At 41.4% G+C, this 16,295-nt stretch overlaps 1 protein-coding gene across 4 annotated transcripts; it reads right to left on the bottom strand.

Moving 5' to 3' along the window:
• Positions 1 to 5,139: 5,139 nt before the first annotated feature.
• Positions 5,140 to 14,886, bottom strand: LOC311265037 (translocating chain-associated membrane protein 1-like 1). 4 transcript variants are annotated; one of them, XM_084366326.1, is made up of 12 exons: positions 14,455 to 14,886; positions 13,625 to 13,685; positions 13,377 to 13,495; positions 11,754 to 11,870; positions 11,611 to 11,669; positions 11,211 to 11,295; positions 10,400 to 10,470; positions 9,246 to 9,350; positions 9,007 to 9,150; positions 8,685 to 8,845; positions 8,362 to 8,446; positions 5,140 to 5,805 (listed from the first exon to the last, which is right to left on the bottom strand). In XM_084366326.1, the coding sequence occupies exons 1-11, from the start codon at positions 14,572 to 14,574 to the stop codon at positions 8,373 to 8,375; spliced, it is 1,116 nt and encodes a 371-aa protein (XP_084222452.1). In that variant the 5' UTR covers positions 14,575 to 14,886; the 3' UTR covers positions 5,140 to 5,805; positions 8,362 to 8,372. The 4 variants fall into 4 exon arrangements, with proteins under 4 accessions (XP_084222452.1, XP_084222453.1, XP_084222451.1 ...); XM_084366327.1 differs by having other exon boundaries at positions 5,140 to 8,446; positions 14,582 to 14,886; XM_084366325.1 differs by having other exon boundaries at positions 5,140 to 8,446; positions 14,455 to 14,885.
• Between the last annotated feature and the right edge of the window lie 1,409 nt (positions 14,887 to 16,295).

Here is a 16,295-nt window from a genome sequence, read left to right as displayed (position 1 = left end):
CGGGGAAGCTGTTTATTATTCCAAACAGGTAGGGATGAGGCTTCAGGAGGGTAGTGGAACAGCTACAAGCACCACACACACACACACACACACACATGCACACAGATGTGAGACATGTAGAGGAGAAAAGAGACAACCCATATTTATAAAATGCTGTATGCTTGTATGCAGAGCTGAAATTATTAGTCGATCAACCACTTTGTCGATTCATTGAGGTCGTGGGCAAAAAAAAAATCCACAACTACTTTGTTTAATTGATTAATTATTTAAGTAATTATTAAAAACACATAAATAACAAACATTTCCTAGCTTTATCTTAAATCGATAGATTTTGGGCTGCTGATCAGATAAAATAATTAATTATTTGAGAAAGTAATTGGTAGAAAAAGTTACATTTAAAATAACTGTTGGTTGCAGCACTATTTGTATGTACTATATATGTGAATATAAATATAGGCTAATGAACCATAACAATACATTTATTGTATAATTTAAGGTTTAAAGGAGCAATTTGTAAGAAAATTTTAGTTAGGAAAAAAAAATGAAAAGAAAGAGCAGTGTTGCATTATGTCGAAGACATCTATGTCGGCCTACTGTGTTACAGAGTTGTCTATTGTATTTAGCATGCTAACCAGCTAGCCCTGGCCCGTCTTGTCTGGAAAATATTCCAGCGCTACACTTTGTTTTCACCTGCTGCCAATGTCCGACTCTCTGACTCGCTTTTCTCACGCTGCACGCCTCTCCCGTCCCGTCCCTGCCTGCCGCGTCTTGTCGTCCCTGAAGTTGTAGTCCTGCTCAGCCGCTGTAAATCACCTCTGTATTGTATTCCCTGTTGTCAAACTGACAACTCTGTCGGCCTTGGAGGCTGTGTTCAGTCCCAGTTCAGTGTCAAGCTCTTTCAACTCTAGGGCTGCTTGCTCCACGGCTAACTGAGCCATGAGCTAATTAGCTAACAGTAGCTAGCTACAGCAACAACAACTTCACCTGGACTCTGACGTGGAGCTGAACATTATGTTGAGACACTGCTCTGCAACAATAGCTGACTAACAGTTGGAATCATATTCATATTCATTCTTGGCGCAGTCTTCATCAGGGTGATTTTTGACAAGATGGCAGCTTGAAATAATGCGTTTTGTAGTAGTGACAGCACTTCACACTCACAAATATTTAAGACGCAGCATGTTTGAGAGGTCACCATGACTATGTTTGACAGTTTGAAGTGGGCCTGTGAACATTGATGTAGATATATAATGCATCAGATGGTATTCAAAGGAGAGTAAAATTACACAGAAGCTATCAAGATAAAAAGAGACGAGGAAGCCTGGTCACAAATAAAGGAGAAAGATAAAGGTGCAGCTGTGGGAAACAATTAGTTTGTCATACATTTATGAAACCAACATATGGTCCAGTCCCATTCATCCATTACCAACTTATCATATAATGTACAGATGAAGCAAAAAAGGGGGTTAATTGTATAATCACTGACTCACAAGCCTCAATGGATGATAAAGGTGCTGTTTGGAACAACAAAGCCCACAAATATTGAGGATAAATGAGAGGGGAAGATGTAGCGTGGAGTTGTGTGTTTACCGTCACAGTGGAGGAGTGCACAAACTGTTACCAAGAGCGTTAAGGCTACTGAGGAACAGATGACACTGTATAAACACACGTGACCCAGCTAGTGCTGTCAGCTGTCCCAGTTGCGGTGGGGCCGTGTGTGTGTGTGTATGCACGTTTGTAGGTGTGCAATGATTCATGTTCCAGATGCACAGCTTGTTGTTGCACAGCTGCATGCGCACATTCACACAGGAAACATTCCACACAGTCTAGAGGACATGCATAAATCATTTTCATATTCCCTTTGCCTTTTTTAAAAAAAATGTGTGTGTTGCTCAATGTGAACGCTCGAGGCAAAAGCGACACGTGCTGACTCCAGAACTCACAGTGCAACATGCCACATGGTGTCGTGTTTTGGTACAGTCGTAGACAGCAAGGACTGACCACGATTAGAAAAGCTCTTCAAAACGTAATGACCATATGTAGGGCAGTCTATTAATTGCAATACTGTTGAGTGGATACAGAACAAATTTAAGCTGTAATCACTCTAGAGTTGAGAGCACATGGGTACAGATTTGGAGGTGTGAAACAAGTATTAAAGGGGCGCTATGTTGTTTTGGAACTCAGAATTTCAATATTTACAATATTAATTAGGTAATAATACAAACTCAGAAATATTTATTTTTTCCATAACTGAGCAAACAAGCTGTTCTCAGAGGAAAATAAGGTCCCCAGAACATTGTTTGAAGCTAGAAAGGTGGCAGGGTCCGCCAAATATAAACAAAGTAAAACAGTATGAAATCATGTTGTCCTTTAAGGCCAGTTTGTTGCTAATGGAGGATCTTTTTCTTCTGATTAAAATGTCTTCCCCAAAACTACATAGTGCACCTTTAAGCAAAAAAACAAAAAATGTGTATAGAAACAAGTGACAAAGCCAGGTTGAGCGCGGTGGGAGGTGACATTCAAGTCAACACTGTGAGGACAGCTTGCTATCGGTCAATTGCATTAATTCACCTGTCAGAATTTCACTGATCAATGAAACTAAATGTGAAAAATTGTACAGATTGCGACCATTTCATTGACATGAATTGATTTTGCTTTGAAAAGTTGTTGTTTTGAACCGAGTGCGACTGGGCCTCATCACCCTGGGTCCACTGGTGGGCCGCAAGAGGTAATTTGCAATAAATAGATAATACATTTTTATTTTTCGTTTTCTGTAATTGCGTTTGATATTACTGTAAAACAGTTATGATTCAGTATTTAGATTTAAAAAGGTCATCAGAACTGATTAAACAAGGGAGTTATGTCAAACATTATTTTTAGTTCAGGCAGCATCGTTCTGAAGTTTGGGAATGGTTGCATTAGATTGTACTTGCTTGACACAAACTTTCCAAAACTGAAAGTGTACAACAGGAAACCATGCAAACGAGGCCCCATTTCTTTTGCACAATCAAAACATGTATTAGGCGACTCTCAGAACTTGTTTTCCATTCAAATCTGCTTTATGCCCTTTCAATTGTTTTTGGCATTTATGAACATCCAACCAAAAGCAGCCTGTTTAACTTCAGAGCCCTTTCATTTTTTTCTCTCCTGTTGATATTCTTGCTTTGTCCAATTTCATATCAAGAGGTGGATTATTTTCTTTTTGCCAAGTTTTTTTATTTTACTAAATAAGACTTAGTTCTAAATGGACACACACTAACATAAACACGCACACATTAAATAGCAGAAGGCTGGACTTGTAAAGAGGTGCGTGTAATGAGGGAAGAGGCTATTTGAATATACTAACGTCTCTTTCTTTTCCCTCCCATCCGGTCATTTAGTGTCTCATTTATCTCTCTGTTGTCTGTAGCCTCTTAATTTCACCTTTCCTTTCTTTATCGCACCATTTAGGAGTCTGCACTAATTTGCATTTGCCGGCTCTGATGGACACTGATAGGGCACTGCCCTCATCTTCACACCACACACACTCTTCCCTCCATTATCCTGCTTAGTTCTAATGTAAATCATAGCTCTCTGCTCTCCGTCTGTTTTTTTCCCCCTCCTCTCACTTGCTTCACCATTTCGTCTTCACTCTCGTCTGCTTCTCATTCCCGTCCCTCTGATCTATCCAGATGTTTCCACCCTCTTCCACGCTCTCCTTCATTGGGCTACACCTGCTCCATCGCTCACCTCAAACCCACCCCTCTCATCTGCTCGCTCACAAATAGCTGCGAGGTCATGAACGTCTCTTAGATCTCCACCATGCTTCATGGATCACTGCAAGTAAACCTGGCTGGTAGAGCAGCTGCTGCCCAATTTGCTCATTTGAGACAATCAATGGAAATAACACAATACCGGGAGAGGATTACAGAGACACACACAAAGGCACACACACATGCTCTGGTCCAGCTAATTGTTGGCTATTAGTCTGCAAGTCTGGGATTGCATGTCTTATTAAATACAGAATTTCAAATGAGCTTCGTTAAACAAGAAAGTACTCCCCTTTTAATGAAGCTAATTTATATGGAAATTACACATAATACTGACGATTCAGCGAGAGATTTATCCTCATTGGATGAAGGGGAGGAATTACGGGGAAAAAAAGAGCGGGATAGTGATTTTTTTTCCTTTAGCAGGTCACTGCTGTCGGATTCTCTCTGCAAGTTTGCCTCTCTCGTCGGGTTCGGGTCATGTATGTTTGGGTTGTGGATACAGCCATCAGTGTGTATGTGTGTGTGTGTGTGTGATGGAGAGCGTGTGTGTGAACTCCTGTCCTTGTGCTGACCCTGTAGAGCTCCAGCCTGCCTCCCTGGTTCCCACTGATCCATCATGCTGTCTGATTGGCCAGAGAAAAGCCATTACTCCGAAACAACACAACACATTAGCAGTGAGCTGCAGGTGTCTCTCCTCTGTGTTGTGCTCATTCCTCATCATCTATGGATGCAGATGTCATGTTTACAGTTCCCTGCCAGTTAAATTGAACGGCGAAGACGAGGTGGAGGTCTCCCATCCCATCATTTGGATAAACACCATCAATTACTTCATTTTAGTGGCTGACTGCACAGTGAAGTCTGTTCAAGTGTTGAGCTGAATGCTGTGATAAGACAATGTTTCAGTCTTCCTCACTCTGACTGGTGATTTATTAATGCAGGTCTGTATGCAGCTATGTCCCTGCAGACTGTTTCTGTCCCTCAGGCTAAAGGCTCACTGTTGCCCCCTGGTGGTAATTAGCCGAGAAGAAATAGGATTTAGCCATTATCTCCTCAAGGCTCCTGACACCGTCCCCAAAAAGGCAGGAGAAATGAAAAATGTTTTTTTTTAAAATCAAATAGGTCTCCAAATATATCTAAGTTAAATAGGTGGAAAGATTGTACAGTGGGAAAGAAAGGGAGGGTGTTGTGCGTATCCCTGCTTTATGAAGGACAATTTCACTGCTGGTTCACCTCAGAAGTGGATAATTATCTACAGCTCTCATAATTTACTGTGCACTTTGAAACGGCAATGTTTTTTTTTTTTTTGCGTGCCGTTTCCATGGAGACGGTCTTACGACTCAACCTGCGGGCACTATGTGGGAAAAAAAATGGGCTCAACAAGTTTGCGTAATGAATAAAAGCTTTATTCAAACATGAAATAAAAAAAATAATGACAAAGAAAAAAATGATCAGAACCCACAAGAATTTGCATAAATATATACCATCAGAGCAGTTCAGAGACAACATATCTTGAAAAAGGAAATATATCGCCACATCTATAAACAAGCAGCAAAGTAAAGACAAATCAAAGACAATGCAGGATGAATTAATAGAATACAATAAACGTGTGTCTCTGCTGTGCAGGTCTTTCTTTTTTTTTTTCTTATTTTATAAGTGATCTCGTGGTCAGATGCATTAATGATTGTTGCCACCTAGAGGTTGCTCATACAGTTGAATCACTGCAGTTTTCAGCTTTCAACAATTACAAAATGCACACAGTTTTTAAAGTCGAGCAGCTCCAATTTGTAAATCGCCGAGAATCAATGCAGAAACAGCCAAAGTGAGCAGTGTTACGGTGCTCGGACATAATGCATATTATGCAAAAAAAGTGCATTCCTGTGGGATTATACAGGCTATTGTGTCTCAAAGCAAGGGGGCCGTGAACTGCAGAGCGGCTCGTGTTTCAGAGCAGTAACGTCTGCCGACTGTTGCACAGTGTGACATCTGATGAGCGAGAAAAGCTCACAGTAGGTTTCACCCCGCAACATGTAGTTTGTTGGTTCTGCATCCAGGCCTGTAATCATCACACAAATAAATCACTATACTGACCATTTGCTCCTCTGATCATACATTATTAAACTGGTGTAATAGTGTCAATATGACGGTGTATTTGATAAAACATGTAGTTGTGAGAGCTGCAGTGTACACCTGCAGCGTGGTGTCAACTGAGCGCTGTTATACAACCGAGTTCACTTTGCTCTAATAAGGCCATGAAGTTAAATAAACCATTAGGCTAAGTAAATTTGTACAGTCATACCACAACGTATACCCACGCTAACAGTTCAGCAAGCTTCATTCTTATATAAAAAACAATTCATATCAATATGGATGCAAAACAAATATTCACACGTGTGTACTGAACAACAGTGAATTTCAACAGTTTCCCCCTCTATAAAAATAGCTTAAAAATCTGACACATATTTTAGTACAGTGTAGGGTTAAGTCAGCTTTTTTTTTTCTCTTTTACATCTGAGACAGTTTAGTAACAGGCTGGTACATACGTCCTCTGCTCCTCCTTCCCTCCTATGACACTGCCATACACAGACATCTGGCTTTAAAAGACCACCAAAGTCCCAATAAGGAGCGCTAAAGGGAGCAAAAATGAATGGCATCTTCATCTCCTCCCTGCTCTAGACTAAAGACTCCAAACTCTCAGGTAATACAGTCTTATCTGTACAGAGCTTCACATGCACAGTGGTTTAGTAGTAGAGCGGGACTTTATCCATGAGAGGAAAGAGTATGGCCAACAGTACAATACATGTGCTCCGTTAGCAATGTCAGGATCATTGAAAAGGTGAAGCAAGGAGGACAAAACATGCCACGTTTGGCAAACAGAAATCACAGAGTCTCTCTCACACAGGAAAATGGCATCTGAGGGGCAGAGACATTGAACACAGAAGCATTTAGTAACCTATAGAACGTACACCTATCCACAACTCAGTGTTTCACGCACAGAAGCGAAGTGAACTAAAAGACGGGATGTGATCGCGAACACACGGGGGGCAGGAGTCGATGAACAGATTGTCACAATTCATGCTCTGCACGCAGGCAATATATTTTTTTACGAGACGAGCAATAAACATCGCTGTCCTTACCATCATCATCATCATCATTCACGCCCAGTTAATTCACACACACAGTAGGCAAAACAATACTGCGCACACACACGAGTAAGTGCCCAGGCATACAAACACATCCACGTACAGACACACCTCCCATTGCACCATGGGATGTAACTTTTAGTGTAAGTGATCAAAAGCTTGTCCCCTGATACCCAAGAATAAAAAAAGCGTAGAACGTAGAAGGCAAACAGAACGCAACACGAGCAAAACGAGTGATACAAACCACTGCCATTATAAGGACACTTGAAGAAAGATTGTATTGTTTGGATTAACTAAACGCAGTTGCTATGTACCGCTGTGTCTGCTGGTTATAGCTTCTCAAAGCATAGAAAATAATAACTATCTGTAGTATATGGCAAAAATAAATAACTCAAACCTCTTGCAGCAGTTGTAAAAAGGCCACTGAATGCTTGTGTGTGTGTGTGTGTGTGTGTGTGTGTGTGTGTGTGAGAGAGAGAGATGCAAACTCAACAGCACAGGTAGTCACTAGCCATAAAGTCTTTAGCCGTAAACCATCATGCATCGACATTACCATATAAAAGACTGAATCGCAGCCTCGAACACAGTTTCTTACTCAAGTTTCCGATCATGCCGTTAGAAAGATTTAACTGTATGCATACAGTACAGCATCACAGGTTACAGTACAGCTTCCCCTCGGTGAGTCACCTAACCTGGACGAGCCCCTGTGACAGGGTGAAGCTGATTACCAGGCTAGTAGTGAGAAAAGCAGACAGAAATACACCGGTCGCCTCAATCCTGTAATGTGTTGGATTTCAAAGGCAGAGGCTGTCAAATAATGGCAGTAAATGATCAAGGAGTTAAGTACAAGCTTCAGTTTTTCTGGCTGCAGTCATGCCAAATACCTAAATAGCACAAATATCCCTCTGGAGCAATTAATTTAAGATCTTTTCCTGACATCAGCAGAATATTGAAGTGCTGTCTTGCAGAGGAAGAAAGGCTTTATTTTGGGACTCGAGCCAGTGGCCTTTTTTTCGCTAGTTTAACTGAATAAGGCCCAAACTTAAAATGACACCCCGAAGACTTAATCTGTACATTAACACTTTACATTAAGTTGCCCTGAAGTCAAAATCCGCTTTTTAAAGGTACTGTGTTAAGGATTCCGCGTCAAATTTACTGAACTCAGTTTAAAGTACCCGCCGAGTGATCGTAGTTTTACACAAAAGGACACTTTGAAGAGCTTAATCTATCCTGTTAAAGCATCAGAACCAGCACTGCCCTTTCAACGTCTCATCTGCCCAGAACCCAAATTAATGATAATAAACATTTCTAGGAGACAGTAACACTGAGCTTTCTCAAAAAGGAGTGTCAACCCCAAAGGGAGAGTTGTGTAAGGTTTCTTAGTGCGCTTAAACATTTGATTTGGAGAGCAGACGACAAAATTTGAAGTTGTGTAAAGACATAATGTCACATTGTCAGAACTCCCTCACTTCTTCCGTCTTTATGAAGCTTTGGCTTTTCTGGCCCGTGGTGATGTTTTATCGTCAGACTTCACAACCCCGTTGGTCGCACCTCCTGATGAGACACGTGAAAGCAATTTCAGTTAGTATGTTCAACAATGAGCATTAATGCCAAATAATCAGAAACAAGCAGCGTGAGGCGAAAAGGGAATTCAGACAAGGTATTAACGTCCGTCCTGAGTGATCCGACCACAAGTCAAACCTTTTCTTATGATCTGATCACTCAGGATGGATCGAATTACATTGAGTCAACCTGGGTGACGGACTAGATGCTGAAGTTCTTGAATACTTACCCCTTGTAGGCTCCCTTTTGTGAGGCTTGCTCTTTGGGCTGACTGCCTTCTTCTTTGAGGCCTGGTTCTGGCTGTGCTCCCTCCACTTTTTCAACTGGAAGTTAATGAATTTCCACATCATCCAGGCCTGTGTCAGGCAGATAGCTGCTAGACAAGTCATCCTAAGGGGTGGAGAGGACATACTTTAACAACTGCGTGAAAACTTGTGAACAGGAAAACAAAACTTTGGCCATTTTTGTTGATTGTAAGTTAAACACCATGAGTAAATTAGCTAGCTACGAGACATTAAGGGCTCTTCCTGTCAACTATCATCTGGACTTGCCTTATGGTGAGCACATTGAAGTTGCCCTCTGCTAGAGAAAAGCCCTGGTTTTCTGTACGGGGTAGCCCAAAGCCAAACGTCAGTACTGAGAGTGTGAGGGTGAGGAGGCGGGCGATGACAAAAAGCAGCGCCCACAGAGTGAAACTGGAAAAGAAAAGAGAGCTTGCATCAGGTTGTTCGGATCAGGAAGGCACGACCACCCACCAAATACTAATTAGACAAATGAAAGCAATACATACCCCTTCTGCTTGTTCTCATCGCTGAAGTAGAAGAGGCGTGAAGCGTGGAACAGGAGCTCCACCAGGTAGTGAGGGACCAGCAACACCAGGCCCAGCCGGTGGAGGCTAAACATGACGAGACACAGGGAGAGGGACGGCAACACAGACTTTACTGAGGATGACTCAGGACATGAAGGAAGACTATCAGCTACGTACACTCTTCTTAACCCTCAAAGATCTAGAACTATTTTTGGGTCGCCTGACTCTCCTGGTTTGTTTTTCCTGCCTTATTCTAGCAATTCCTAAGCAAGTAACAGCCACTTATTATAGTATGATCCCCGGCGCTTTTTAGTGGAATCCTACATTTCATGTACTGACCATGCAGATGTGTCCAGAAGGAGTTCAGAAAGTAAACAGAAAGGTTATTAAATCATAACAGAGGACACTGAAGCAAAAAACGACTTTTTCAGAGAAATATCCACTGAACATGGACAAGAAATGCAGCTTGGCTATAAACCATCGCCCAGAGTGAGAAACTACAACGGTTTCCTTGATGATGGCGTCATCATGTTCATTACGGAGCACCTGAATGCCCAAACAAGACATGTAGGATACCACTGAAAGCTCAGGATAAACTCTGCGTTGCATGAGTTTTTAAAAAGGGATAGGACAGGATTAGAGGTTTAAAAGTTATTAAACATTTTAGAACAATAGGTATTTTTAGCCCCTGGCAGCTGTCTAGCTCTTTGAGGGTTAACTAGCTGTGAACCAGGAGACGATTTTTATATCATATATTCCTTGCATTAAAGTTTTATATGTCAATAATCTTAGAGGAGGAGGAAGAGCAAAGGCAAAAACAGGTGCGGCTCACAGGTCAAAACACAGTCTGAAATCTTTGGTTTCAATTCCTCATAAGGAGGAAAGGTCGGCTGACGTTTCCTCCTTATGAGGCTATAGTGATAAGATGAGAACTGAAAACTGAGCAATTTTTCACAGTCAATCACTTGAAGACAAAAAAAGAGTCACTCCATGAACTGGAACTGGTAAGAAGTTGAAATGCTCTCAGTCATTATCAGGATAATCTAGATATTTATGAGGCACACATCTAGAATTTGCCTCTTAAGAATATGTGTTCGTCAGAAGATATGCTGAGAAAAATGAATTACTTTACTCACTTTAAGACATAGGCACCAGTGATGTGGACAACGTAAAGGCAAATGTAATAGAGCTGGCGGGGGATGTCCTCCTGTAGGAATAAAACAAAGGCGGAGAGAGTTTGTGTCGGTCACGGCAGCAACGTCAAAGAAATATCTAAAAGCACTGCAGATCTGAGTCACTTCATTTACTGTATGGTAAAACAATTCTTGAGGAAAGCCAGCAACCTTTAAAACACAGCCGGGACTCATTAACCATGTTAGCTTTGACGCCATCATACATTTTCTGTGCAAATTGAGCCTCGACTTCAGCTCAGCTCCAATTCACTCTATAATAATCCATGTACGCAATAGATATCAACAAAATAGCTTCACACACACACATTATCCAACAAAAACCTCAAATTAAAATGCTGTTTTAATGGAGTAGACAGCATTTCTAATTGTTTGGGCATAATTACCGCAACAGAGCTGTGATTGTTTAATGTATCCCTAGTCGCTATGTTCACATCTGAGGAGTCGTCAGCTGATTCCTCATGGAGACACATGAAACCCCCAGCAGGGATAAGAAGCATTGCATACTGACTGATGTATTATGACTGTACTCATAGGTTATAGACTGCTCCATTGCACAAAAACTTTGACAATTACAAGTACAATGAATTTTATCGTGGTCTGATCTTAGTTTTTCTCGTACTTGAGCCAACTAGCCACTTCACAGCTGCAACACAAGACCCCTGATTTACATAAAGAAACCGAAAGCAACAAACGAAAACCTAAAGAACATTTTTCCAAGCACATCATTTAAAAAACAAAAAAAAATGACACTCACCTTCCGTACTTTTTGAAAGTACAGCTCAGGAAGTGCGTGGAGCCAATAGGCAATTTGGCAAATGTAGAAGAATTTGACCTGAAAACTAGACAGAGGACAGGTTGTGCAGAGGTTATATCATTTATCTATATGTGCTGAGTTATATCGTGTTAATATACAATATATCATGTTGTGCTGGGTGCACTGTTCTGTAACTTGTATCTAAAAATATGACATGAACAAACCAAACCAGTTGGAAAATGGGACCAGAATAGACTTTGTACCATGTATCTTAAATTAATTAAAAAAAGCACTAAAACTGTAAAAGCTCAAAATACTCCTCAGTGCAAACACTTCACTGAATCATTCAAATGTCAAATATGAGCTCATGATGTGTTGGAGTCTATGGTATTTTACTCACACCATGTGAGTGTGTGGATAACCCTCCCATAGGAAAGTAGGATTCGTTGCAAAGTCCTCCTGTCAAGACAAAAAGAGACGTACATATAAGATGAAGCCTAACGCGGTGTGGGAAAGTGTCTCTGTGAGTCCTGAGCCACGTACCGCTGTGAGGATGCTGCAGCCCCAGATGAAGGAGAACAGGTAGAACGCCGCAAGCTGTCCGGACTCATTGAACTTGCTGTGTTTGGTTTTTGACAGGTGCAACCTCCTGTTCATTTTCTGGAATTAAACAAAGATATTAGACAAGATGAACACATTAATATATCATAATCTAGTTCCTCGCTTGTTATTCTAAAAGTATGTGTTCTTTTTTTTCAGTTACTCACATCTTATTTTCAAAACTAATACATTTGTGAATTAAATTTAACAATTAGCAACAAGTGGCTACGTATATAGCACTGTATGTTACTGAGTTATAACTGTCACAGCTTTTTGTTTGTTTCTTCACAAACGTTATGATTGTAGTCATTTGACCAGCAATCGATCAATCAAACGCTCTGAAAAGAAAACAATCCCTTGTCTGCAGCCCATCCAATAATTTCATTCGACCCACCTGTGTGTCTAACCCATACCTGCTTGACGGGAGTCTACCGAAATGCTAGGCGGTGTATTGCTAAAGGTATTAGCACACAGAAATGGAAGAGAAAGAGCAGCTAAATTGTCCCCAATATTATCACGCTAGCTTGAAAGCGATGAGAACCAAATAGCCACGTCGCTGTTTACATTTTCTTTCATGTGAATGAGACACAAGGTAGTTGGATATGGTTGGACTTCTTCAGCGGCTAACGCAGTAACGTTAGCACAAAGCACACACCCACAGCCGGGCCGGCTTACCTTTTCCGTGTACTGAGGTATGTTCATGACGGCTGTTTTTCTTATGTGTATATGAGTGTGGCATCTAACAGAGTTGTTAATTTAGATATTTATGAGACTGAAAAGGCTAGGAGAGCCTGTGGAACGTAGCAGATTAGCCGCATATCTACCAGCTGGCCAGTGAGTGATAAGGGGCAGCCAATGTGGTCATGCGGTGCATGTTCATGTTCATGTGTTTTGGAGGGAGGCCTGAAGGGAGAGGTTCGATTATTTTTGGTTAGATACTTTCAAAATCTAGCTTGCTCTTGCTGGTTTCTTCAATCTTACCAAGCACAGCTTTTAAAAATAAGTTCACCAAGTCTGTCTTGAGGATTTTACCCCCCCTCAACTCTTAAAATGTATGTGCATTCAGAAGTTATGCCAGTATCTACAGGGAGAATAATACATCAAGCAGAGTTGGCTTGACTATTGATTTAAGACAGACATAAAAAAAAAGTTTCCTTTAAGAGATACAGGAATATTTTTAAAGAATCTTTGTACACTGTTGAATTTGTTCTACAAAAGGATTTTTTATTTTTGATATAAAAGTATATAAAAAAATGTTTTCTTTTGATTACAGCCCACTGGGAACTGTCAGTGAAGACAGAAGAAGTCAGGAGAAACATGAGCACAGCTTCGGTCACTCTGCTTTAGTGCACATGCAGCTGGAAGGATTGGAACTGATTACCTACAAGTGGCTCTCCAAGACCAGGAAAGAGCCAACGTGAGGCATTATTAGATGCTTTTGAAATGAAAAACTAGACGAAGACAACTGAAGCAAGTACACTGGTTTCGGTTTCTCTCATACTACATGTTCATGTGTTACAAACAACAATGTGAGCCACTGTGGAGTTCGGGTGTTGATGTACTCACATCGAGAATATACTCTTGTATCAAGGCATGAAGGATGACGGCAATTAGCAGGTAGAAAAACACAGTGGCCACATCTTTAGGGCCGTACTGGTAAAGGTTCACTGGCTCACTCTTCTCATCTACAAAAACGAGAGAAGCAAAGAAAAATCCCAAACAATGGCTACAAAGGAAATATGAGCAATCCACGAAGTGCGGGGCACTCGTTTAGAGATCAGATGCAGGGAAATGATGACGATTACTGGACTTACCAAGAACTTGTGTTACGTTGTACTGGACTGTGATGAACATGATGGCAAACTTCGCTGTGACCTGGAACACAAAAAAACAAACATGCTTAACGGGCTGGAGGAATGGTTTGTCACTGATCACTCACATGTTTCAAGCAAAGGAAGCCAAGCCTTTGAGTTCATTAATTAACACCATTAAGTTATCATCATATGCACACAAGTAATAAGTGAGGACTGCTGTGTCACTGCAAGATCCTGAATCTATAGATTCCCATAACAAGGGTCTGGGGACCTCCAGGGGCTCCCTTGCAGCATGAGGTATATTTCATGCTTGCTACAGAGCCTTTCATTGTGTCACTGTGAGTGTGTGTCATGAGTATATACACTGATAGCTCTGTGCCAAGCTATCACACACACCCTGATCTTCACAGATGCAGTCTGGAGGCTAGGTTTGAGTGAGGACAGGTTAGTGTGGGGGACGCTATCTTGTTTCATTCAAACGTGGCTAGGTACCAGTCAGCTATAGCTGCTCTGTGGAGCCAGAGACCTGCTGATCAAATGTGTAGCATGCACACACTTTTAGCCTGACTATCTTGTTGCCAAAGGCCAGATACATGTATTGGTTTTGCTATGGAGGCAATGGATAGGCCGACTGGTAAAATAACCTGTTAGCTGTGTGCCAGTGGGCCTCCTCGCCATCTTCTTTGGCAATCAGTGAGACACATGAGAAGGGAAGGAGACACACTAGCGCCCTGCCCCTGGAGTGCGGCTGTCATGTCAGCTAACGACAGTTAGCAGCGGCTAACATCTCTCGGCTAACAGCTCACAGCTCGTGTCCAAACACACAGTACCTCGAACATCAGGCCGAGGAGGATAATCATGGCCAAACACGAAACCATGTCGGCATGATTCTGGATCACAAACTCGTGGCTCAGCACCGGCGGGCTCTTGTTCTTCTTGCGGAAACCCATGGCTCACCGACTCGGCTCTCCCTTCTCTGGCTCCGGGCTGCCTGGGTTGGAGCTAGCTGTCCCCCGCTGCACGGCTGCCGTTGGCCTGAACGCCTCAACTGATGGATGCTGGCTCGGCTCGGGGCTCGTCGCTCCGCTGCGGTCCGTAAGCACAGTGAACCCGCTGCTCATGTGTTTAAAAACAGTCATGAAGATGCATCGCACCAAACCAAACACTACAGCACAACACCCACTTTTTTCCTGCCTGGTGAAGTCAGATGACGGGCCCTCCCACTTCAAAACCCCATTCATGAACCGCCCAGTGTCATTGACGTAGAAGGAGAACCCGGGCCCGTGGTGCCTTCACGGACTCCATGTAAACGCCCCCTTCCCAAAACTCCAGAAGGATAGTTGTAGCTTGGGTGATAAAAAAATGTTTGGGGATTGGTAATATTTACAGAAATGGCAGGAAATGGTACTGTTTATCAAAAGATAAAGAAAATGAGTAAGTAAATAAACCTGCACAAATCGTATTGGAATGTAACTAAATACAGTTTTGAGGTACTATTACTTTATTTGAATATTTGCATTTTTTGCTACTTTACACTTCTGCTCCACTACATTTTTGAGGGAAATATTGTACTTTTACTCTACTATAATTATTTGATCACTTTAGGGAGGCTACTCTGTACTTTGTGGATTGCAAGCCACATCAAAGCCAAAGCAACACATTTTTCAATTAATTTGGCTCTATTTTTATGATTACTGGAATCATTTTATTTTATTTTATATATTTTATTTTACTGTATGTAAGAAAGATTATGAGTACCTGTGCTGTATGCATGTGATATGTATATATTTCGTCTTCCTACTCCTTTTTGGACATATAAACAGTGTTATTTTTAAGAATGTCTTTATTCTTTATTGATTTTGTTCATTTACTTCTGCTTGTTCTTCACTTGTTTTTTGAAAGCTTTCATTTTACTGTTTGTTAATTTTGTTTTTACATGTTCGAAATAAAAATATATCAATCAAAATAGCACAGCTGGGTTACCCCCAGGGGGCCCTAGAGCCCCAGGATTATTATAATTTGTTTAAATGTAAATTTGATAAAGAGTACAGTACAGTATGATCTGAAGATAGCTCTGCATTATTACCCAGCTTAATGAGCCTTTCATGTAGACAGCCCCAAAGGTCAACTTCTTGTTTTGAGACCTTTATCATTACTTTATCATTACTGCATTACTGAGCATTATTTCATGCTCAGAAGGTATTCAATAAGGTCCAAAAGTCTTAGACCACTAGCCACAACACTTCCATTGTGCATTTGTTTTTGATATAATACAATTTTTTTCTTTACAAATGATAATAGCAGCTTTACAGTTGGATTGAAAAGTTGAATATTTTTCTATTTAAGAATATCTCAGTATTTGTTATGTCCCCTTTTGCTTTAATGATAGCATGCACTGGAGGTGGCAATGACTACACAAGTTTGTGCAAAATCTGATGACTCATGTTATGACTCTGTGTTCCACACAGCTTCTGGTGACGTCACAGAATTACTGGCTTTCTCATTATTAAAAGATGCCCCCATAAATGCTCAACAGGGTTGATGTAAGGTGACCATGGGGGGGGGGGGGGGGGGAGTCCATGACAGGCAGGACTCCTTTGTCTTCATTGGTCTTCAGATAGTTCTTGCAAAACTTTGAGGTGTGTTCGGGGTCATGGACTTTGCTCCACAC

The sequence above is a fragment of the Pagrus pagrus genome (assembly GCF_965226575.1).
Source record: "Pagrus pagrus genome assembly, chromosome: 11".
Lineage (NCBI taxonomy): Eukaryota > Metazoa > Chordata > Actinopteri > Spariformes > Sparidae > Pagrus > Pagrus pagrus.
The sequence above is the reverse complement of the archived record's forward strand: the minus strand, read 5'-3'. Positions and strand labels throughout refer to the sequence as shown.